A 23,491-nucleotide genomic window follows, 5' to 3' on the forward strand; every position below is an offset into this window, starting at 1 on the left:
CTTGATTTCCTCATCAGTGGAAGGATGGATAAGGAATTCATTTTCCTCAGCAATGATACATGGTTCAAAAACATCAAGAAAACTACTATCTCTGGGTGGATTAGTAGTTCTCCTCATTTTGCTAAAATGCTCCCTAAGTTCATTAGCTATCATACTTTTTTTAGTTAACCAAACTCCAATACTACTTTGCAAATAATCAACTTGAGTTCTTCTTTTCTTGAATTTAACTTTACCATGAAAATACTTATTAATTTTATCATCAAAAGTTAAGACATTCCCCCTAGCTCTTTGCATGTGGTAATCCTGTCTCACACCATACCAATATTTCAATGATTCTTCAAGGATTTTCTTAACACAAATACTAGTAGTATCATACATATTACAGGAGACATCTTCAAGCTGTTTCTGAATATCATTTATGTGAGTTTAAAAATTACCAAAAGAGCTCATGTTCCACTGCCTAAGAGCTACCTTAATATTGTGCAAACCTTTAATATGTTTATAGGATTTAGAGCCCCTTTCACTAGTTTTTCAGTTATCGACAATTATATTTTATAGGTATTATCACTGAGCCAGCACCTATTAAACCTAAGAGGTCTTTCAGATGAGTTATCTTCTCTGGAAGTGACTAGAAAAATTGGGACTTGGTCACTAGCAACATCAACCAGATGATAAACAATATCATTTGGAAAATAATCAAGCTATTCAAAGTTTGCTAAAGATTTATCAAGTCTTTCAAGAATAATAAACACTCCATTTATGTGGTTTCTCCAAGTGAAATGATTTCCTATAAAGTTCAGGTCAGTAAGTCCTAGGTGGTCTAAGTGATTTTTAACATTATCAAGCTGACTTTGAGGAAATTTTTTTCCATCAAATTTCACCTCGTTCCTAATTATGAAATTCAAATATCTTACAGTTACCCATGTACAACTATACATGATGGCTAGATTGTCTAGGTAATCCCACTTCCTATCTCATCCTATCATCTAGAGCATCATATATACAATTGAGAAGAGGACCACTTCAAGAATCCATATTGACTAAGACATCAAAGAAATTAAAATTCATATTAACAAGATCAATGTGAATTATATCTTTCTACAGCATAAAAAGGCCACCAGATGCACCAATAGGGTTCACATAAAGATAATTCATGTAATTATAACCATAATTAAATCTCTCCATTTTCACATTCATGGTTTTAGTTTTACATAGAAAAATGATGTCAGGGTCATTGTCTCTACTTAGTTCACCTAGATGTTTTCTAGTATCCAAAACCTTGGACATTCTAAGAAAGGATTTTCATGGTTTGAGGAATTGGGTTAATCTTATCCCTAACTTTTTGATCTAATTCAGCCAAACACAGACAAATATTGCAATCAACCCAGTAATTCGAGTAGAAGAGATTGGAATTAGAACGTACAAAGGGAAAATTTACAAAAAAAATTAATGTTAAAAGGAAATTGAATTTTTTGCAAACCTGATTTGCTGCACTCCTTCGCGTTTCAGTAGGGGATGGGTGATTGGTTCCTTCACTTCTTCCTTCATTCTCTGTATCTGTCATGTTCAAATCTTCCTCATTAAAGGTTGGAGATGAGGTTTCCATCACTTTGCGCGATAGGATTATCTAATATGATATAGTTTACTCGAGTAAATCGTCTCTGGTTCTTTTATTCTTCCTCGGGTCAAACGCATCATCACTTTCATAATCCGGCCCGCTAGATGATCCATTTTGTCCATCCACACCTCCTTCATTTTCTTGATTTCTCTGATATTCTTCCACCATATGATCATGCTTTGCATAGTAGTCTTCAAACTCCTTTTCCGCCAGTCCATAAATGAATATGTTCCATACAATCTCCTCGAATTTCTCTTCATCATGTTCAATCACATAGAAATGATGGCAAGTTGACTTTGGTTGCTTCTCAAAGTGATATTTAACCCAAACTTTCTTCTTGGCCGCATTGAGAATCCACACTCCTTTTAGGATTCTCTCAAGTCTACCAGAACCTTCACTGTAACCACCCTTCCCCTGATTGTAACACACTTCTTCCCATCAACCTCAACAATCTGACCAATATCTTGAATTAACTTATCGATTATACCATCATCAATATGTTTCAGAGAAAGATTACTAAAGATCACTGAGAAAATCTGATGAATGAACTTGTATTCTTCCAACTGTATCGAAATATCATATTCATGGAGGAAAACCAGTATGAAGTTAATAACCCATGGGATCCTCTTATACACATCTTGCATGTCTTCCTTGGTTTTAAACTAAAAAACAAAGAGGTTACGACCCATGGTATTGATTTCCACGGGCTTATATCTCCTCTAAATTATGTTAATCTCCCTTTGCATAGCTTCATAATCGATATCATCCTTGTGGATTATCTTACCTGTAAGGAAGTTACTCCACTTGTTAGATGCTTCATCAATCTCTACAGCTGAGATCAAACTGCTTCTCTTACTCCTGATCTGATTTAGATTACAATTTATATCCTTCATCCTTTTGGTACTGCCAGCTGCGAATTATTTTGTTGCGTTATCTTCTTTTAATATTCTTTATAAATATTTCATTAGGGTTAGGGTTAATTATGCTTTCTACAATATCTCCAAAATTATCCCGTTGACCCAACTTATCACAAGTAAACTCAAAAAAAAATTCGGAGAGAATATTGGCTTTGACTTGGTAACTTTTGTTCTCAAATTTCTAAATTTCAGAGATAACGATTTGTTCTTTGGAGAATTACCGACTATACCCTTCCTCATTCTGACTTTGCAACTTCGATTCTGTGTTGAAAATTTGATCCCAGATTTTGATACGAATTGATTTGATGGTTGGTAGCAAATCCTACTGATTTGTGTATCCTATATACTAACAAGCATAATACAAAAAAACACAGTTTTTTGAAATCCTACACTTGCTGTAGATTTGAACATATCCATTACAGAAGCAAGAATAACCATTGAAACAAAGGAAGAATGAAAAACCCCTACACCAATGTTCCAAAAACCACCACTAGATCACCACTGAAACACCACTTGAGTTCTGCAAAACATAAAAAAAAGATCAGATCCTCATGTTTACAAAGAAATGAAAATTTAATTTTATAAAAACAAACTATTTGAATCATAGGTCATTTTATGAAAATAATCAATATAATTTGAAATCAATCATAAAAGTATAAATATAATCACTAAAACAAAGAAGAGAATTAAGTAGAAATTCATAGAATTTGCAAAATCATGGAGATCAGAAAACCAATTTTTAACATTTTTGATCGATTAGTCTAGGTACTAATCCTTAATACTTTGAATGTTGGGTACAAAAGCTAGGCGTCGGACATTGGTACCAAATCTTAAGTAGCCTTTTCGCTTAACATTTGAGATCTTAATAGTTTTAGGAGTCGTGCTGTGACGGGGTCACCCTCGTGATAGCTCATATAAGGGCTCACCTTATAACCATTAGATATGACATCTTAGATAAGCATGGATCCCTAGACAAATATTAGATAATCAAATTATTTTTATTATTTTTTCTCTCTTTTATATATGTATATTTAAATTTATTTGTACTTTAGTCCCTCGAGATTTAATTATTAGCCCGTGAAAAAGATAATTTATGATCAAGGTGAAGAAATTTCAGATGTTTGTCGTGATACTGCTAGTGTTCGATATAGTTATCTTTGTCAAGAGGCTGTCAACATTGCAAGTAAAGGATCAACAACGGTCGAAATGTATAACGTGACAAAGAGCATCCTTGATAAAGCATTGAAAGAAGTCGATGATGCTATGAAAAACTTATCAATGCAGTCTACTGATCAGGCGCAAGAAGTAAGAGACCAATGTTTAGATATGCCTTTGTAAGAAATCAGTACTTGATCCAACAATTGCAAAAGTTAAAGGGAGAACCGGTAGGATGAAGGCTTGCATTGATAACAAAACTAACAAGACGAGAAAATCTACTGGTCCTGCTATTGATATAACATCAAAAGCTCCTGCTAAGTATGTCTTTTTCTTCCTTACAACGTCATTTGAACTTTGAATATATTTTCCTACAATATTAACTTATAAGTTCATTATGTTATGTACATGGTAGGCGAAAATGTGGTAAATCGAGTAAAGGCATTACATCTCAAAAGCCAACGCATACCCAAAGCAAAACAAGTACGTATTTGTATGATATTAGCCACCAAGCTGTTTAACTTGTGATCAGTAGTTTGTCTTTTTGATAGTTTGTATAAATTTATCGTTTATGTGCATCTCTTATTTAGAAACAACTACCGGCAATCGACCAAAGAATCATGGGGCGGCAAGCTGTGTTTGCGAGTATGTATCCAATTTTATATGGAAACGACTTTGTGATAATTATATTCCCAGAGCTGCTGAATCAACAACCATCGCTTCTTTCTTTTTCCGTCGTTCTGGTGTTTTACTGGAAGGAGAAGGATTTCGACGAATAGAACAACCACTCGACAAGTGAAAAGAGGGCCGGAGGTGAAGATGTTCCGGTTGTGGAGGAGTGACTATGATAGGAGAGTTGTAGAATGAATGAAGACTTGGTATCAAGGTCTTGAAGGGTTCTCTATCGATAGAGATTAACCCTAAGATCTTTTGTATTTATTTAAGAGTAATAGGGTTACATACAATCTCAACTTGGATTACAAGTTGAGTATAATCTAAACATAGAAATAGGATACAATCTCATATGGAAACTCTAATCCTTGGGTGACAGAGTTTGATGAGAAGCTTGAGATAAATGGCATTTGATGTTCTGAGAAGCTATAGATGAATGCATTTGATGTTCTCACTTCTGGTCGAAGAAAATTAGTTTGTTTGTTTAGAGGGACTAAATAACAAATAAAATTAAATATAGGGATATATAAAACTTAAAAATAAGAGAGAATAATAAAAATAACGGTCCGCGAGTTATAACCCCAAAGGTGTCACTCTCCATCCACATAAAACCCATCTAAATAAAAGTAATACAAAAACCCCAAATAATCTAAACAGTCTAAACTGCACTTCCCCTAATTCAACCCAAAATAACTAAAGAATAAAGCACCCACTGTATCTTCATTCGTAAACCCGAAAACGACCAACAAAAAAAAAACCATTAAACTCCCTTCCCTAAAAATCTAAAAACTCTCAGATATGTGAAAATCATCACCGATTTTTGATTCTCTCTTTTTCAATTCTTACTTACTTCAACTAGTGAAACATAATTATGAATCGAATCATTTCTAAACCTAATTTCTGACCTAAATCGTCTCAAAACACAAGATGGTGAAGAAACAAACTCAATAGAAGAAAAAGAAAGATGAAAAATTAAACAAAGCAGTGGAACAAATTTCAAACAGTAAATCGAAGAAAATATTCCAAAAGGTAAGAACCATATTAACTAATTTTGTATGCACTATTTTTTTGTGAAGTAAATTTCGTCGTATTTCTCATTTGTCAATTCAAAACTGTGTTGATGGTGTTATTCTTTTTTTTGGTGAAATCAACATGAATCAATGATTTTTGGTTTGGTTTCATCAGTGATTTTGATAATTAGGTTTAGGTTTGGTTTCATCAAAAAAATTTGCAATTAGGTTTAGGTTTGGTTTCATCAGTGAATTTTTATATGTTTTCATGTGTTTGTAGCTATTAATTAGGTTTAGGTTTCATTTGTTTTCATTTTATTATTCACGGTTCAATTTTAAAATTTCTATTGGTGTGTTTATTTGATGTTTGTATGATGAAACCATATTTTGTTTCACCATTTCTACCTGTGGTTTACATATACTTGAAACCAATTTTTTGTTGGTGTGTTTACTTAACTTTTGTTTAATGTAACCAGATTTGGTTTTACCATTTCTGTTTATGGTTTACATATGCTTGAAACCAATTTTTTGTTGGTGTGTTTACTTAATGCTTGTTTGATGTAACCGGATTTGGTTTCACCGTTTCTGTTTATGGTTTACATATGCTTGAAACCAATTCTGATGGTGTGTTTACTTAATGGTTGTTTGATGTAAATAAATTTGGTTTCATCATTTTCACTTATGGTTGGAACTAAATCTGTTGGCGTTATTTATTTATTTATTTATTTATTTCAGTGTCTTTGATGGAAGCAATTCTGGTTTCATCATTTTCATTTATGGTTTACTTATAGTTGGAACCAAATTTGTTGATGTTTTTACTAATTGGTTTCTTTGATGCAATCAAATTTGGTTTCATCATTTTTAATTATGGTTTATATATGCTTGGAATCAATTTATGTTGATTTTTTTACTTAAAGTTTATGTGATGTAACCAGATTTGGTTTCACCATTTCCAGATTCGGTTTGACCACGTTTAAGAGATCGATGACACAATTAATCAACCAGAAACGTACAAATTCTAAAAGCTATACATGTTGTGAGCAAAAAGGATAAGTTAAAATCCAATTATGTTGATTTTGAAATGCTAAAATCAACTATGTGTGTTTGTAATTTGTGATTCAATTTCTTTTTCGGGTGCTTGAAATATTTGTTTGTAATTTCAGGTGAAATTTTGGAGTTCATTTCAGCTATTGCATGAAGATCCTGTTCAAGGGAAAATGAAGTTTCTGAAGAGGGGATATCATAAAAGATGGGAAACACAAGAGCAAAGTTGGCATTCAAAATCCTGATGGAAAAAGCATATCAATGAAAACATTGGTGTAACTATCAACTAGTTGTAATACTTGTTAGAAAGTTGTGATAGCATTTTGCAACATTATATATTTCCTGTCAAAATGCTTATAATATTTTCTAAGAGATTTCAATTGCTTATGAATGGTTTCAACCGTTGAATTCATTTTTTCTTGTCGAATTGATTTAGTTGTGTGTTCGATTTCAAACCAAACTTAAAAGAGATTTAAACTCATGTGTGATATAGGAACCATGTTTAAATGAAATTTCAACTGTAAGTCTGTGCTAGTTCATCCGTAAAAGAAACATCTTGATGGTAAGTACAACTACCAATAACTGTATGTAAGAAAGTAAGGTACAAGTATAATGTTCATATGGCAAACTAAACCAAATGAACAACAATAAAAAATGATGAAATCAAAAAGGGTTCCAAAAAAAAATGATGAAACCAATTTTGGTTTCATCATAAATACGATGAAAACGATTTTGGTTTCATCATAAATAAGATGAAACCATAATTGGTTTCATCAGAATTCATCAGTAGTTGCACTTCATTTAAGCTTCATTTCTTCTCTAGTTTACAGCATCATCTGCTATAACTCAGCTCTACTTTCATCCTCCGTCTATCCACAGCAGCACCATCTGCTTCATTGACCATCTTCTTCTCATTCTTGTAGCCCTAGCCAAGACAGCAACAACACAGCAACACAAATCCATGCTCTATGCTACATCAAAAATCAATATGTTACATATTTAGCTCCTAAATCATCATAACTAAATCTTAAACATGAACATGACTTTGTTCCTTAGACTGGTGCAACATACTCATTCACCAACAAGAACAACCAACCTTCCACCATGTCTTTCAAAAATAAAAATGTTCCTTCTTTACGACCAAAGTATAGCAATTAACGAGCTAATTATAACTAAAGGAGACATAAACACAAATCTTTCTTCGTGGAACCACCCTCTCCTAGGTTAAAATAATAAGATTATCTTTCTATATTTTTCTTTATTTCGGGATTACTCTAAGTAAGTAACTAGCTATTTCCCATCACTCCATCGTGGGTGTAAATTGTGTACCCATGCCCATGATGCTTATCCTATTTGCTTTACTTCATACCAATTCATATGTTACTGACTATATACAAACAAATCCACAGAGGGCTTCAGTCAGGGACAATGTGTGCTCCACAAAAAATCATCACCCTTTCGCTTAAACTTGGGATGATCTTTCTGAGCCAAGACAAAAACTATATCCCCAGTGACAGTTTCTGGCTGCAACACGAAAGAAGACATACTCAGTAAATTTGTAAAGCCAAACACAAAAGCTAACACATCCCAGTACCCTTACACTCATTACAAGGATGTTGCATCTGCTGGATCATAGAGGGACCTAGGTGCCTGATAGAAACTTTCATGCCAGAACCTTGGCAACCAGAACATTTCATTGAAGCACCAGATTTTGAACCCTTTCTGGAATACAAAAGAGTAAAGAATAAGATTACAGCAGACAGAAGCCAGCTAAGCAAAGTATCCTTAAACTAGCAATGGAAAGCACCAGTCTAACAAAACTTACCCAGTGCACTTGGAGCAGATGGCATTGCGAGAGAGGGACAATTTATTTGATGTTCCACTGTAAAGATCCTCCAGGGACACCTTAAGAGAATGCATAACATCTTCTCCCCTCCTTTGCCTCCTTCCTCTGCTGCTGCCACCACCTAATGGTAAACAAATTCCAAACATCATGAATACCTTTCACTTTCATAAATAAATTTAGTAAAAACATTAACCCATTAGAAAATGATATCTCCACCTACCTCCAAATGGGCTTCCTCCTCCAAAGAAAGATGAGAAGATGTCAAAGGGGTCGTGGCCACCACCACCTCCTCCCATTCCTTCCTTGAGCGCATTCTCACCATACTAATCATAAATTTCACGTTTCTCTGGATCACTCAAAACCTCATAAGCCTGGGCCAACTCCTTGAACTACATTGAGAGAAATATTACAATGCTCAATAAACACCCCTTTTTGACTGCCCTAGAGAGCAAATTAAAACATACACAAATCAACAAACCAACCAGGAAAAACCCGACATCCTAAATCATTCAAGCATCTACTAGCTATCTCAAAATTCAGTTGCCCAGCCCAAATAATAGTCTGAAATGAAGGGCATAGAAACGACCAACAGAATCGAGTAAACAAAACATACACAGGGTCTGACCTTTGCAACCTCTATACGTTCGAAATGGAAAACCAAGAGAAATTCTTAATTATATCTACAGTAATTAACAAAGTTACTGATTCCCTACTAGATCAAGAATAATCTAATAGAAAAAACACAATACCTTTTCTGAATCTCCACCCTTATCAGGATGATTCTTAATGGCAGCCTTTCTGTAAGCCTTCTTCAAATCTTCAGGTGAAGCAGTCTTTGGTACTCCAAGTACCTCATAGTACTTTGTGTTATCACTTTTCTTGGGCGCTCTTCCAAACATCTTTAATCTAAATAATCAGCATCAACAACAAAAAGAAGAACCCATCAACAAAAATGAAATTTTTTTCCCGAAATCAACAGATCCTTGAAAATTAAAAACATACCAAGAATTTCAAACACGCTGAATGTTCAGAATAATCGATCGATTTTATGATTGTGGGTGAAACCCTAATTCTTCTTCAGAAAGGAAGCCCTAGAATTTCACACGAAGGAGGGTGTTTCTCTCAATCTATTCTATTAAATAGATTTTTTTTCCTCTGATGGTGGTGGGAGAAGGAGACGGAAGAAAGAAGAAAAAAGAAATCAGAAAAGAAGAAGAAGAAGAAGAAGAAGAAGAAAAGGTCAAGGGCATGTTTGTCTTTTTTTAAAGTAACAAAAAATAAATTTACACATTATTATTTGGTTTGGAGTTTTTGTCCCACTTTTATTTGAAACGGTTTTTATTTGGTAGAAATAATATGACCGGTTTTTTCTTATCACTAGTTTGTTCACCTGGGGGTTTGTCACTAGTTTTGTAAAAATAATTTTATTATCTAAAATTTGTCTAGGGAACCGTGCTTATCTAAGATGTCATATCTAATGGCTATAAGGTGAGCCCTTATACGAGCTATCACGAGGGTGATCTGTCACAGCACGACTCGTAGTTTTAGTCGGGTATTCCGCGCCATTAAGAAAGAGGACCACTTTCCACAGCAGAAAGAAGACCAATTCTTCTATGGATTTCTTAACATTTTGTTGAGTGCCGATGCTCTTTTGATGTACTATACTGTACCTAAGTTATGCAACTGATCCTTTATTCTCAGTTGCTAACTTGTCGAAAGCTTATTATCAATTAGCTCCATCATGCCAAAATCCTACTGGTGAAATGTGTGGCTCATATTCAATCCAAAGAAGTATGAATGTTGTGGCATGACGACAAGTAGTCAGGCCATTTTTTCTAGTAAAAAAAGAGGATTGAGAATGATCCACTGAATCTGATAAAAGAATCAAAAAGTCTAAACAATGTTGCAGGTTCTTGGATAGGAACTTACATTCACACTAGCACAGTGTTTGAACTTTGAAGTATTGCAAGAAACTTGGGCTATTAGTCCCACATAGGTTAGGAAGCAGAACTATGCTCAAATTGCTGTGTATAAAACTAGCACCTCACGCTCTCAAATGAATCACGCAGCCGCGCGTGGTAAGCACCAAGCGAACTATTCTATCGCCTTTTACTAAAGAATACTGTGTGCTTGCCGTTTTATAAGCGGCATACGCCTATTTTTAGAGGGTGTTTCTCTTCTTTTCGAGGAGCAACCCAACAAAATTTTCAAAACAAAAGTTTTCAACAAAATTTTCAAAACAAAAGTTTTCATTTCCATTAGATATGCGAATAGGAGATTTCTTTTTTGATGTCGTCCCCATCAATGGAGAATCTGTGACAATCATGGCTTTAACTAGACCATTGCATCCATCAAAAGCATTTCAAACTGCCTGTAGCTCAAGCTAAAGTTCTCTTCAAAGTAATCTGTTTTAACATTCATCCAGTGGCCAAAAAGCTGCTGCAAGCTAGTAATCACATTGCACGGAAATCACGATTTGTCTAGGTTGGGCAGATCACATGAGCATATGGTATGAATGCATAAAACCCCAAATGCTTTACGCGTTCAACTAATGAAATCCAAGTAGTAAGGTCATAAGGTCATATTTTCCAGTTTGAGGTTACATGCGAAGATCAAACCTTAAGAAGCATGGACAATCATGACTGTAGACCATTCAAATTGAAAACTAGCATTAGTATAGGCAGTGAAATTGTTCAACAAAGTAGTTTTGATGTACAGTAGATCAATTCATAGTCCAACTCCGGTATAAAATATGCTCAACAAACCCTAATCTAGCCTGTTTGAATAAGGGCTAACTTGCACAGTTGAATATCAAAATAAAGCTGATTCCACAACTTACCAACAGTAAAACAGCCGACCTTCTACCCCAGCATAGAGGAACTTTGAACACACAACTTGTTGAAGCTCTTGGAAGATTAGAGATATCTGCCATTATATTTTTGCTTTTCATATACGAAACAGGATCAAAATTCATTGTCTGCAAAGATTTTGCATTCTTCAAAATTAGTTTCAGCCACCTCAGCTCCCTTGCTTTGCCAGTAAATTTCAGAAATGTAACTAACTTGAGATGTAGAAAAGAACATCTAGCAGGCACCATATCTAGTTCCCAACCATCGCTTTCATTGTCATTGTTATCTTCACCCTCAGAATCATCAGCTTCGTTTTCATTGTAGTGGTTGTCTTCACCCCCTTCATCACCTGAATCATCATCATCGTCGTCTTCTTCATCATTGGGGAAAGGTGGAGCAAACTGAATTGAAATTAACAAAGATGGACATTAATGGTTAGCAAACTAGTTTTGCAATTTATCTAATGACGGCAAAAAAAATAATTGTGCACTTGTGACTTGCCCCTTCAAATTCGAACTGACTCCAGATTAGGTGCAGTTTCGAGCAAAGCAATTAGTGCTTTATCAGCGGTTACTTCATCAATCAGGCTCAACTTGCGCAAATTGTGAAATGAAGGTAAATTGTTCAATAAACCGTCTGCAATCGAGAGAACCTGTTCATGACGAAGGTGAGTTTGATTTTCCATAGGACAGCACAAACATAAACTTACAAAAGATAGCAGCAAGCAATAACTAATACCTGCAGGGTTGGACCAGAAATTCTCAGATTCGCTACATGTGCAAGTGCTTGAAGAAACTTACTTACGACTGCACCATAATCTATCATTTGCTCCCACATTGCACCATCTTCTTCAAAGAAAAATTTAATGTATGCTTTAACCAGTGTTGGAAAGCTAGAGAGGATATAATCCTTTGCGACCCTGCCTATGTAGGAGAGAATCTCTAGTCTTGGTGCATGAATTTTGAGAGCACAGTTTCGGAAATCAGCATTAACAATAATCAAGTGTTTCAGTGCAGGGTTCGAGATACAAAAACTCTTCATATCAGACCAGGTGCAAGATACCATTAGCAACGACTCAAGTACGGGGCAATTGGAAAAGAGTTGCTCATACCAGCACTCATCTCTAAATTCAACTTGAGTAAGCCCAAGAGATTCTAGTCTTGGAAAAGATATATTTTTAGGAAAACAGATATTAGGGCTTGAACTTAGCGTCAAAGTAACTAGTGACTCACAAGTACAGAGAGACTCCGGCATCAAAACTAGGTCTCTGTGATTCAATCTGAGATTGAGTTCTTCAACATTGTGACTAATTACAGTGGAAATCCAATTTTTAATCCAAGGTTCATTCAAGGGGCCATTAGTGGAGATAAAGAGAGAGAACTTCTGTATAGTGGACTCATCATGTAGCTCCAATGTTCTATCAACAAATCCATGAATTTACTGACCTGCGACTGCGAGGAACTCTGGCACTGAAAATGAAGAGTTGGGATAGACCTCCAAATGTATTTCCATCGTTTAGATAATACACAAGTTCTAGCAGCATCTCGAGTCTCCACAAAAGAGAGGATATGGTGAAGAATTGAACCCGGCAAGTTGGTGATCCTATCTTCTGGTGCCTCACTCATTGATTTTGATTACACAAAACAATTCTGGGCAAAAGGAATAAAAATGAAACTAAGTCTAAGAGATCAAATGAAAAATGTAGAATAACATGAAATTAGGGGCTTAAAAGATTTCCCAATTGAACTTCTGTTCTTTCAAACCCTAAACCCCAAAATCAGTAAGTTAGAACAAGGTTTTTGGTTTAGTTCCATCAATGAAACCTGTGAGATCATGACCCTTAAGAATAGGTTTAAATTGAGCCTTCCACAGCAGATGATTTGTTTCGGTGTGTTTCAAGGTAACTAGATGGTGAATTTGTACTCGTCTAAGGGAGGTTGTAGTGTCTGCCATTGTTGATGGTGCAGAACTGATTTTTTTTGTGTTTTTTTTTTTGATTTTTTTTGATAAGCGGAAGGTGGCTTGGATCAAAAGCTGATACCAAGTTAGAACAAGGTTTTTGGTTTAATATCTTCCACACCTGAACTGTGGAGATTCATTCGTTATTTATACTTGAAGATGTTACAGAGATAGAGTTTAACAACCGATAAAATAGCTAACAAAAAGTGGAACGAGTTACATGCATTCAATGAGACTTGTTAGCTAGTCTTGAGGATGACTGAACTGATAGCTGACGCTTAGGAAGACTGAGCCATCTGCTTAACACACTACAACAACATTTGAGAGTTGAACAGAACAGAAGCAACAATATAATGTAAGGCCAAGGCCGGGTGTCATTGGGTTTTACTTATTATCAAGAAACAAAGAATGAAGAAGGGAGTAGAAATTAGTACCTCTACAACATGGAGATTCCAGCAACAGCTTGTGGTATGAGAACGAGAGAAATGGAGAGAAAGTAAAAAATATGATTTTTTATGAAGAGATTAAGAAATTATAGAACTGTCTCTGACCTTTGGGTTTCTTTTGAACGGTTTTTACGGGGACCGGCATTTTTTTTTTCTTGTGGGGACCATTTATTTTGGGTAAGACATTAGAAGTAAATTTAGGTCACTCTTTATTTAAATATTTATATTAATACCAAAATTATCCTCCTGATTATTTTTGTATAATGATTAGTTAATGTGATTAATCATTGATTAAGATTAAATTAATAGATGATTGTATTTAAAAGAAATAGAATTATTGAGTGACCAAAGTAATAGAAGAAGAAGATGGAGAAAAAAAATATTTTGAGATGGGTAAATATGGAGAAAAAACATTCTCTCAGTACCGAAATATGCTTGTAACTTAGTGAATGTTGTTATAAATGACCTAAAATATCGTCAAAATCAAAATTGTAACAAAAAATTTCAACCAAGTCAATAAAGTTCGGTTATATTATATGAAGAACATGTAACCGAACTTTCTGCAAATATAGTTCGGTTAATAAATCCAAAATCACAGGACACCAAACCAAAGCTTTAATGGAGTTTTTGTTTCTGCAAATATAGTTCGGTTGGGACATTTTTTGCGAAGTAACCGAACCCAAAGTTCGGTTGAGACATTTTTTCGCGACGAAACCGAACTTTTTTGCTACGTAACCGAATTTTTTTCGACGTAATCGAACTCAAAGTTCGGTTGGGACATTTGTTTGCGACAAAATCGAACTTTTTTTTTGCGACGTAATTGAATTTTGTGCGACGTAACCGAACTCAAAGTTCGGTTGGGACATTTTTGCGACGTAACCGATCTCGAAGTTCGGGGGACATTTTTTGCGACGAAACCGAACTTTTTGCGACGTAGCCGAACTTTTTGCGACGTAACCGAAATTTTCTCTGGAAAAAGAAAAACCTCCATTAAAGTTGAGTTCGGTTAGTTCGACCAAGTTTTTCACATAATTCCTAACCGAACTTCTCTACAACTTCCATTTTCAACTTATTTTGGTGATTACTTCTCATTTTTTTCAACCAAAAACGATATATATATATATACATATTTTGATGGTATATATGTATATATATAGAGAGAGAGGTGGTGGTGGTGGTTGGAGATGGTAGGTGATGGTCGGTAGTGGTGGCGGCGGCGGTGGGAGGAGGTGGTGGTTATTTATATATATATATGTATATGTGTGTGTGATTATTAGGTTAGTTTTAAATTAAGTTAGGTTAAGAATAGGTTAGTCATTTCCACATTTTAGGACACCCCTTATAACTATAAGGAAAGTGGCCTAATAAGACCATGGTCCCAAAAAAAAACATAGTCCCAAAAAAACCGTTCTTTTTTTTGATGTGTTCTCAATGCGTCAATTGGGCCATGCGGCCATGCCCATTGCTGGTCTTATCTTGTTGCTTCTATTATTCTCAGATGGACTGAATTATTAGTGGGAAAATGGGGAATATGTCCACTTTCACTGATTCGTTTAAGAATCTATCCCACAACGGAAAAAAATTAAAGAATCTATCATAGAGTGAGAAAAAAAACTGTTAAGTGTTTAATATCCCGTATGTGTGAGCTTACGCATGCGACAGGTTGACATTTCTACCCTCAACGTTTAGATGAGCGATACATCACTTACAGATCCGACGAGCAACACGTCACCTACATATTCCTGATGGGTGATGCGTCATCATGAAATCCCACAGTCAAATTATTACCATAAGATTTGGAATGACACTTTTGCCTCGTTTAATAGAAAATTTACCAAAAAGAAGTAGACCGTTAAATCTATCCTCTTCATCTTCCTTTATCTACTGCCTACTTATATGCAGAGAAGGAAAATTTTTTAACTCATTTTTTTTTCTTTTTGCAAATGAAAGAAAATTATGAAATCAGATTGCCTTCTTCACATACGAAGTAATAAATTTAGTTGTATGTCTTGAAATATTAACATAGGAGGAACCAATAGACTAGTTAGGCTAGTTCTACCACTATTATCTACCATTTAAACAAAGGAAATTGAACACTGGTCTTGCAACACAAAAAGTCTCAGAATTTGCATCTCCACCAGATCAATTTGAACTTACACACCAAAGTGAACATTCATCAAACTTACACACCAAAGTGAACTTTAGGCTTCCTTTGCCTCTTTGAACCTGCATCAATTGTTAATGGCCCACTTCACATGGCCCTTGTTGATGTTTTTGATGAACACATTCACGGTAGTAGATGTAGTAGCAGTAATAGGCCTTGTTTGTTTCCCTTTTGGCTCGGTAGCTGCAGCTGATGTAATAGTATTCTTTTTAATAGTTTCAGAAGATGAAGCAGCAATATTTGAATTTGCTTTTCTGCAACGTACCCATCCTCTTGCTCAGCATATTTAAACATTTCAAAGAAATCATATGCATCAACTAGTAACTTGCAGTCCCAGAGTATTTCAATCTTCTAGTCAACAGACAAATTCAACCTACTCCTTAAATGTTCAGTGAACCTATCAAAGCTAGTATCGTTCGCAAATACATTCAACACATAAAATATTTTACATCCTCGATACCAGCAATCTGATTTAAAACATTTAGCCTAAAATTCCTTTCTTTCCTGAAACAATAATTAACAGTAATATTCAAAGTTAGTTATTTCAAAAGATATTCAATTCATTTTTGAAATTAATATCATCCAAATTATTAAAACGAGTACTGCCTAAGTTGCCGGTAAAAACGTAAACATACTACCCAAAAGGTAAATGAGCACGACAAAGATAGTAAACAAGCGAAGAGGCAACATTCCGTAATAACAAAATGACACTGAATGAAATCCAAGACATTCATACATCATGCGTTAGCTAAATCACAGTACCAGAAACTATCCAGGTTGAAAACCAAATATCCGGCAAAATAACATTCTAGGTCCACCATTGGCATTTATATTTCTGGTTGTAAGGTTCGGCCGATGCTTTGTGTCCACCAAAACTGTGAACAAAAGTTCAGTTTCCCGCTATATATAGCCAAGGCCGACTATAATTGTGTTTTCCTTGAGTGCCCTGACTTGAATACGCTACATCTAAATCCAAAAGAAGAAAAGTTTCAAAAAAGGTCCCAAAAGTCACGCGATTGATGCAAGGGTGAATGACGTTACCATCCAGACTAAAGAGAAGAAAGACAACAAATATGAGACTTGTCTGTCTTGCACTCTAACCAAGGAAACTGGAGTGAAGGTCCAGGAAAAACAAACGAAAACCCGTTTTCAAGGCTGTTAGAAGATATAAGTGTAAACCTGGTGTTAGTTTCTTTATATTTGCTTTATGTTTTAGTTTGTCTCCTAGTTTGACTTGAATAGCCGAACACAAATCCTTGTTTTGTAACCCTTCACACACTTCTCAATACGACTGTGTTTGGTTCCTACATGGTATCAGATATTCTACATTGAATTCGATCCTCATCTCTTGTTTGCTCCCTGGCGGCTGCAAGGACAACACTTATTTCTCAACCACTTCAGCTGAACTCTTTTGATTTCTTCTGCAAATCTATTCAATATTATGGCTACTCCAAATAACTTAATCACAAATCTGATTCAAGCCTTACAACAACAGAATATCAATAACTCTCCAACCCCTGCTTTTAATTTGTCTCTACCATTTCAAGATATCTCCAATTTTGTGTCCTTCAAGTTGGATAACACCAATTATTTACTCTGAAAACATCAGTTTGAAACCATTCTCACCTCTACAAATCTACTTCGTTTTGTAAATGGAACTTACATCTTTCCTGCTCCTCAAATTCAAGAAAATGGTGTTATGGTTCCAAATCCAGAGTATCTCTATTGGATTTCGATGGATGGGTTTGTTTTATCTTATCTCAATGCTACATTTACCATATCTGTCTCTGCTGGTACTCTTGGATTAACAACTTCAAAGGCAGTTTGGGATTATCTGAAAGTGAAGTTGAATGATCAGTTTGTGGCTCGTAAATCTCTTTTGCGTCGTTAGTTGTATTCTATTAAGCAGGGTAATACTTATATCTCAGATTATTTAAGTTCTGTCAAAGAAATTATAGATAATTGTGCTGCTATTAATGATAAAGTTTCTGATGAAGATGTAGTTTTACATTTCTAAATGGATTGAATCCTGATTTTGATCACTTTATTGTTACTGCTCAACATCGTGAAACTGCTTATAAATTTAATGAACTTCGATCTAAACTACTTCATCATGAACAACGGTTACAGAGTAAATCTCAGGATTCTTTTGTTATTCTTGAGTCTACCAATGCTCCTTCTGCGTTTTATACACACAAGACTGGTGGAAATAGAAATTCGTTTGGTCATGGTGGAAATAGAAATCAACACTCTGGCTCCTCATCTGGTTCAGGGGGAAATCGTTCACATCATTTTGGGTAATACTTTGGATATAATGGTAATGGTGGATCTTCACAATATTCAGGTAGTTCTTCACAAGGGAATGGTAGTTATGGTCACAACAAATCCCAATACCAAACTCCTCCACCCACCACTCAATACCAACCTCCTCCAACACCTACACCATCTCATCAGCAATGGGGTTATACAACCAATTCAGATTACTTTACTCCTACTTATTTCTCTGAAATTTAGTGTCAAATTTGCAAGCAATAGGGTCAAACTGCAAATAAATGTAGATTTAGGTATACACCTAAAACTTCAAAACTTCAAAACCTCTACATCTAAATCTAAAAATACACCCTCACGCAAAGCATTTTATACTGAATTATCACCACCTGGGTTTTCATCTAAAGCACCACCTCCACCACAGGCATTTTATACTTGTTCATTGAGCTCTATTTCTGATAACACTGAACCTGTGACATCTACTTAATGGATTCCAGATTCAGCTGCCTCTGCTCATATGACTAGCAACCTAGCTCTTCTTTATGATGTCTTCCATACAATGGACATGAGCATGTCATGGTGGGAAATGGTAAATTTCTACAGATCACACATGTTGGTACTTCTACAATTACAACTTTAAATGTTGATTTTGTACTGAAAAATGTTCTCCTAGTTCCTTCTTTGCGCAAGAATCTCATCTGTGTATCACAATTTACTAAGGACAATAATGTTTCTTTGGAGTTGTTTGATTGGGGATATAACGTCAAGGGTCTCAAGATATCCCATAATTTCAGCTTGTAGATATTTTGAGTACTCATCGGTATAAATACCCTTATCCATCCTTAGGAATTCTTAGTCTGGAGTACCCGTCGACTGGTAGTTTACCAAGCTTGGAAAAAATGGAATCTTCTCAAATCTTCGAAAAATTTTATGCTAAAGATCTGGATCCTCCATCACAAGTTTCAAGACCAACTTTTGACTTGGGTTTAGGACCAAGTGATCAAAATGGAGAAGAGGTGCAGCAGCCTGCAATTGATCTAGGTGCACCTGATCCACCTCAAATCCATCTTGCAGCTGCGCCTGCGCATAATGAAGCTCCAGCTACTAGAGGAGCATCAGATCAAGCTCAAACGTATCCCTCGGATGAGCAAGCTCAAATCGATACTGCACCTACACTTAATGAAGCCTCTGCAATTGTTTTAGCTGCAGCTGAAAAAGCTCGTTTGAAAGCTGATCTTCAGCAACCTGAACAAGAAGTATGAACATGTTATAAACTTAGTACATATATCCTTCTGATACATATACCAGCAGTACGTATATCAATTTTTGGTCAAATAGTTCGTAGTCTGATTTGTTTCAAATGCAGGGAATAAGGAAACCTTGGGATCCCATTCCATTCAATGAAGTAGAAAGGAAGAAGAAAATGAAGAATGATAGAAAGCAACATCCTACTAAAAAATTAGAGAGTCTTGTAAGTACCTAAATCTACTTCTGTTTAATGAATTTATGTTTTGTTTTTAATGATGCTTTTAGCATATGTACTAATGCTGCCGATTCTCAAACAAAAGTATCCAGTTTTAGATGCTGAAAAGGCAGAGGAAGCTCGATTGAAGAAGAATATGAGCGCCGAAAAATCTAAAGCATATGTTGAGACTCTCCAACTTCTTTCTGAGCTACAGAAGGTAATTATAATTACCAAAAAAGTGAAAAGTAACAAATTTATCAATACTTAATGGACCACTTATGTTAAATATGTTCAATAACATGGGAAAAACCAACAGTACATATGTTATGTACTCAGTGAAACTAAAAGTACATAACTTCTGTACTGAAAAGAATCCAAGAATACATATGTTCTATTCTGTTCATTTTTTTTTTGCTTTTTTAGTCTCTCATTTTTTTTTTACGTTTATGGTATATTGAAGGATAACGAACCTGGAGTTAGTCAAACATCAGAGGAAGATGACGTAACACTTGCCAAGAGACTCGAAGATAGGCTGGCTACAAAGAGTAATGAAGTCAAACCAATAGCGAAGTCGACTACGTCAGTCATGGACAAGGAGAAGAAAAAGCCGACTATCTCAGCCAAGGAGAAAAAACTTACTCCAAAAATCACATACACCCCTCAGAAGCCAGTAACTCAGAGCCACCCGCAGAAAAGAGTTGATCCTGAGTTTGCTAGTGGTAAAGGACTGTCGGGACATAAAAGGAGAAAAACAAAGTCCAGAACTGAAAACCCAGTTGAAAAAGATTGCCCAACAGAGAAAGTTCAGAAAAAGGATAGCGAGAATGTGAGAAAGAGAAAAGCTAAAGGTGATCCAAATCTGCAAGAACTTACTAAAAAAGTGAAGAATGCACGCAAGTTGTTGAGCCTAAGGAAATCTCCGTTCTATAAGGATTTGAGTTCACAACAAAGAGCGCTTCTCTCTCCTTTTTTTGACAAAGCTACCTCAATGTGAGTCTCTCTTGTATAGGTCCCTTTCATTTTAACAAAACTTTATGTACTTCGTTTAGAATCAAACTTATAATTGATTTGGATTATTTGAATTTGCAGCAACAGTGCTTGGAAAGCTCCTGCTGTGATTGGTCATCACATATTATCTGCAGAGACATTTGAAGATCTGCTACATAACATGGCTTTAGAGGGAGATCTTATAAATTACTGGCAATACCAACTGAAAAAAGCATATCATAATGAGCAACCAGTGAATGGACAGAGAAAGTACATTCCAGTACTCCACATTGATCCAACAGGATGGGTATGTTTTCCAATTTATCTTGATAAACAACATGCATCATGTCTTTGTAAAGGGCATACATATCTGCGAAACTAAAACGAAACAATTTTTTTTGATGTTGTAACAAATATTATGCTTTCATATATGTGTTTTACACTATAATTTTCAGTACATATTTACTACACTGATAAATTTAATTCTTTTTCAGTTTTATTTAAGTGACCCAGTACATCAAGTAGCAGCAAACACTGCTGTATTCTTACCCATCAGGAATATGGAGGAAGGAACCAGGAAGATTATTATTCCAATGTCACACCAAAACGTGCATTGGACGCTTCTTGTGTATGAATGCGAGAAAGGCGAATTCTTCCACTACAACACTTGGGAAGCTGTATCCAAAAATGAGTGTCTCGATAATGCTAATCTTATGGCAGAATACTGCTTGTTAGCAATTATGAACGCTTGTCGAGCCTGCGCCTTCCACTTGTAAGCAGAGTAAAGATGATTAGTTACCCAACACCTCAACAGGGAGACTATCCAGATTGTGCAATATATATCATGCACATCATGAAGAAAGTTGCAAAGGAGGAAGTAATTGATGGAGTGCGAATGAGCTTGGGAGACCCAGAAGAACTAAAGGACAAAATACATAAGAAGAGGATCTCTTTAGCATGCAAAATACTCTCAGCAACATCTCCTCCTGAGGAGAGATGGAATATTCATGCTCCAAAAGGTTTTTAAGACAGTGCTTATATGAATTAGGAATGCATAGTAGAAGTTATCATAGAGAACATATTCAGAGTTTGCTAGTTTGTTTTAGACAATATCAAAGTTTAGTAATTATTCTTATTTATTTTGATAACAATTGTTCTCGAAACTATGGTGTTTGTGTTTAATCTATGTACAGTTGTTTGGCTTTATAAAATGTTGACATGTTGGATGGTAAAAGTCCATAGTATGAAGTGTTTTGGTGTGTATTATGTAACATAGACCAGCTATTAGAGTCAATTGAAGAATATGACTCTCTAAATTTGTTAATCATGATGGGAGAGAACATGAATCTCAGAGCTGGTCTCTTTGTTTGGTGTGTCTTAATTGAACACAAAGTACATAATAGTTGTGCTCAGAAAGTCTTGAACAAACTTGGAAATCAACCTGAAAAACCAATAATATTGAAAGTGGATAATGCAGTACAAAGTACCATTAAAAGAGTCTTAAATGAGCACAAAGTACCTTGTCCCAGAAATATATCAAACAGTACATAATTTCAGCACTCTAAAAAAAGCGAACAAAAGTGTTTAAAATGATGCGCAAAACAGAATCTGCATTGTGACCAATAGAACTAATAAGGGAGAACTGAAAATCTGAGCATAAGTTGCTTTTTTGAAACAAGCCATAACTTCTTTGTACTTCTCGTACGATTTCCTGATTGGTAAGTTTCCTTGCAAGTGGTAGTAACAATAGCCATGATGGGAAGTAGGAAAGTGTTTAGGAATAGCCCTCAAACATCCTTCATGACGATCAGACATAAAGGTGATAGGACGGTCATCAACAATGTTGCTAAGATTGCACATAAACAAATCCCAATTGTCAACATCCTCTCCTGGGACCAATGCAAAGGCTAGCGGATAAAAACCTGCAAAAAAAAACAGTACATATATTATATACTGTCACTAAATATGTTGCTATATTCATACACGTAACATATATTATGTACTGGCAAATAGACTAAGAATTTCCAGTACATAATAGACATATTGTACTCAAAAAAAGGTCTTATGCTTACATATATGAATTAGTGTGTGTTAGACACAATAACTTTTCAGTACATAAATGGTATACTCAAAAATTTCCAACGATTAAAAGCAGTGAATAACTTGTAAACAATAACAATTAAAACGTAACAAAGAGCACTTGCCTTGATTCCCATTCAGACAAGTAGCAGCCATAAGGGTGCCTCTAAATCTCCCGGTCAGAAAAGTTGCATCAACAAAAATCATTGGTCGACAAAGTCTATAACCTTCAATACAAGCGCCTATTGCAATGAATAACCTTTCAAATGTCTGAGTTTCATCGTTAAACTGAAAATCCGCATAATAGCCAGGATTTGTTTCTTTCAATGAATTCACCCACCAAACCAGATCAGAGTAAGACTTTACATCATTCCCAAAAATTTCATGGTGTGACCGTTCCAAACCATGATATGCATGGTGATATTTGATATTAACACCAGCACCAACTTTTATATAATCTTCAATTTCGCGAGGCTTGATAAGTGGGTTGTGCATCACACGATCATGAATAAGGTTGTGTACCAGCTTCTTCGATACTTTAGGACTTCTCAACTTCACACCAGCTCCACAAGTGTGCCTCCCAACATACTTTTTTATCCTAAAAACATCGCAAGTAGAATCAATAGCAACTGCATGGATCATCCAAGTGCATGGGACTTTACTGCATTTCATTGTGAACCTTTCACGATCATTCTTCACCTTTGTTACGCGATACCCAGTCTTCAAACAATACTTTTGACAGGCCAACCGAACAGCATCAACACCACCACGAAAAAGCTTGTTAGGATCATCAAAAACATTCTCCCACCCATCAGATAGAAGAGGTTTAACAATTTCTTTTCCATCAGTTTCATAACTATCTCTATCTGCCCTAATCAGTTCTGAATTGTTGTCGACGTCGCTGAATGTAGAGGAACTACATCCACCAGCAGAAAGAAAATCCACATGCAGCTCAAAGAACGCCGATTTCTTTGAAAAATGCAAGGCAACGAGACCATGAAGTTGAAAGTTA

General features: G+C 35.5%; 1 protein-coding gene, 1 non-coding gene and 1 pseudogene across 2 annotated transcripts; 1 reads left to right on the top strand and 2 right to left on the bottom strand.

The window, feature by feature from the left end:
• Window positions 1-1,642: 1,642 nt before the first annotated feature.
• LOC113294406 lies at window positions 1,643-9,411 on the bottom strand (annotated as a pseudogene).
• Window positions 9,412-10,329: 918 nt separating this feature from the next.
• On the top strand, window positions 10,330-10,454 carry LOC113300682. The gene has a single exon (XR_003335889.1). It is a non-coding gene; the product is annotated as a U5 spliceosomal RNA (small nuclear RNA).
• A 938-nt stretch (window positions 10,455-11,392) lies between these two features.
• LOC113293092 (F-box/FBD/LRR-repeat protein At1g16930-like) lies at window positions 11,393-12,377 on the bottom strand. The gene is made up of 3 exons (XM_026541855.1): window positions 11,850-12,377; window positions 11,613-11,763; window positions 11,393-11,512 (listed from the first exon to the last, which is right to left on the bottom strand). Exons 1-2 carry the CDS (start codon window positions 12,363-12,365, stop codon window positions 11,617-11,619), a joined length of 663 nt encoding a protein of 220 aa, XP_026397640.1. The 5' UTR covers window positions 12,366-12,377; the 3' UTR covers window positions 11,393-11,512; window positions 11,613-11,616.
• Between the last annotated feature and the right edge of the window lie 11,114 nt (window positions 12,378-23,491).

The sequence above is a fragment of the Papaver somniferum genome, chromosome 7 (genome assembly GCF_003573695.1).
Source record: "Papaver somniferum cultivar HN1 chromosome 7, ASM357369v1, whole genome shotgun sequence".
NCBI classification, from domain to species: domain Eukaryota; kingdom Viridiplantae; phylum Streptophyta; class Magnoliopsida; order Ranunculales; family Papaveraceae; genus Papaver; species Papaver somniferum.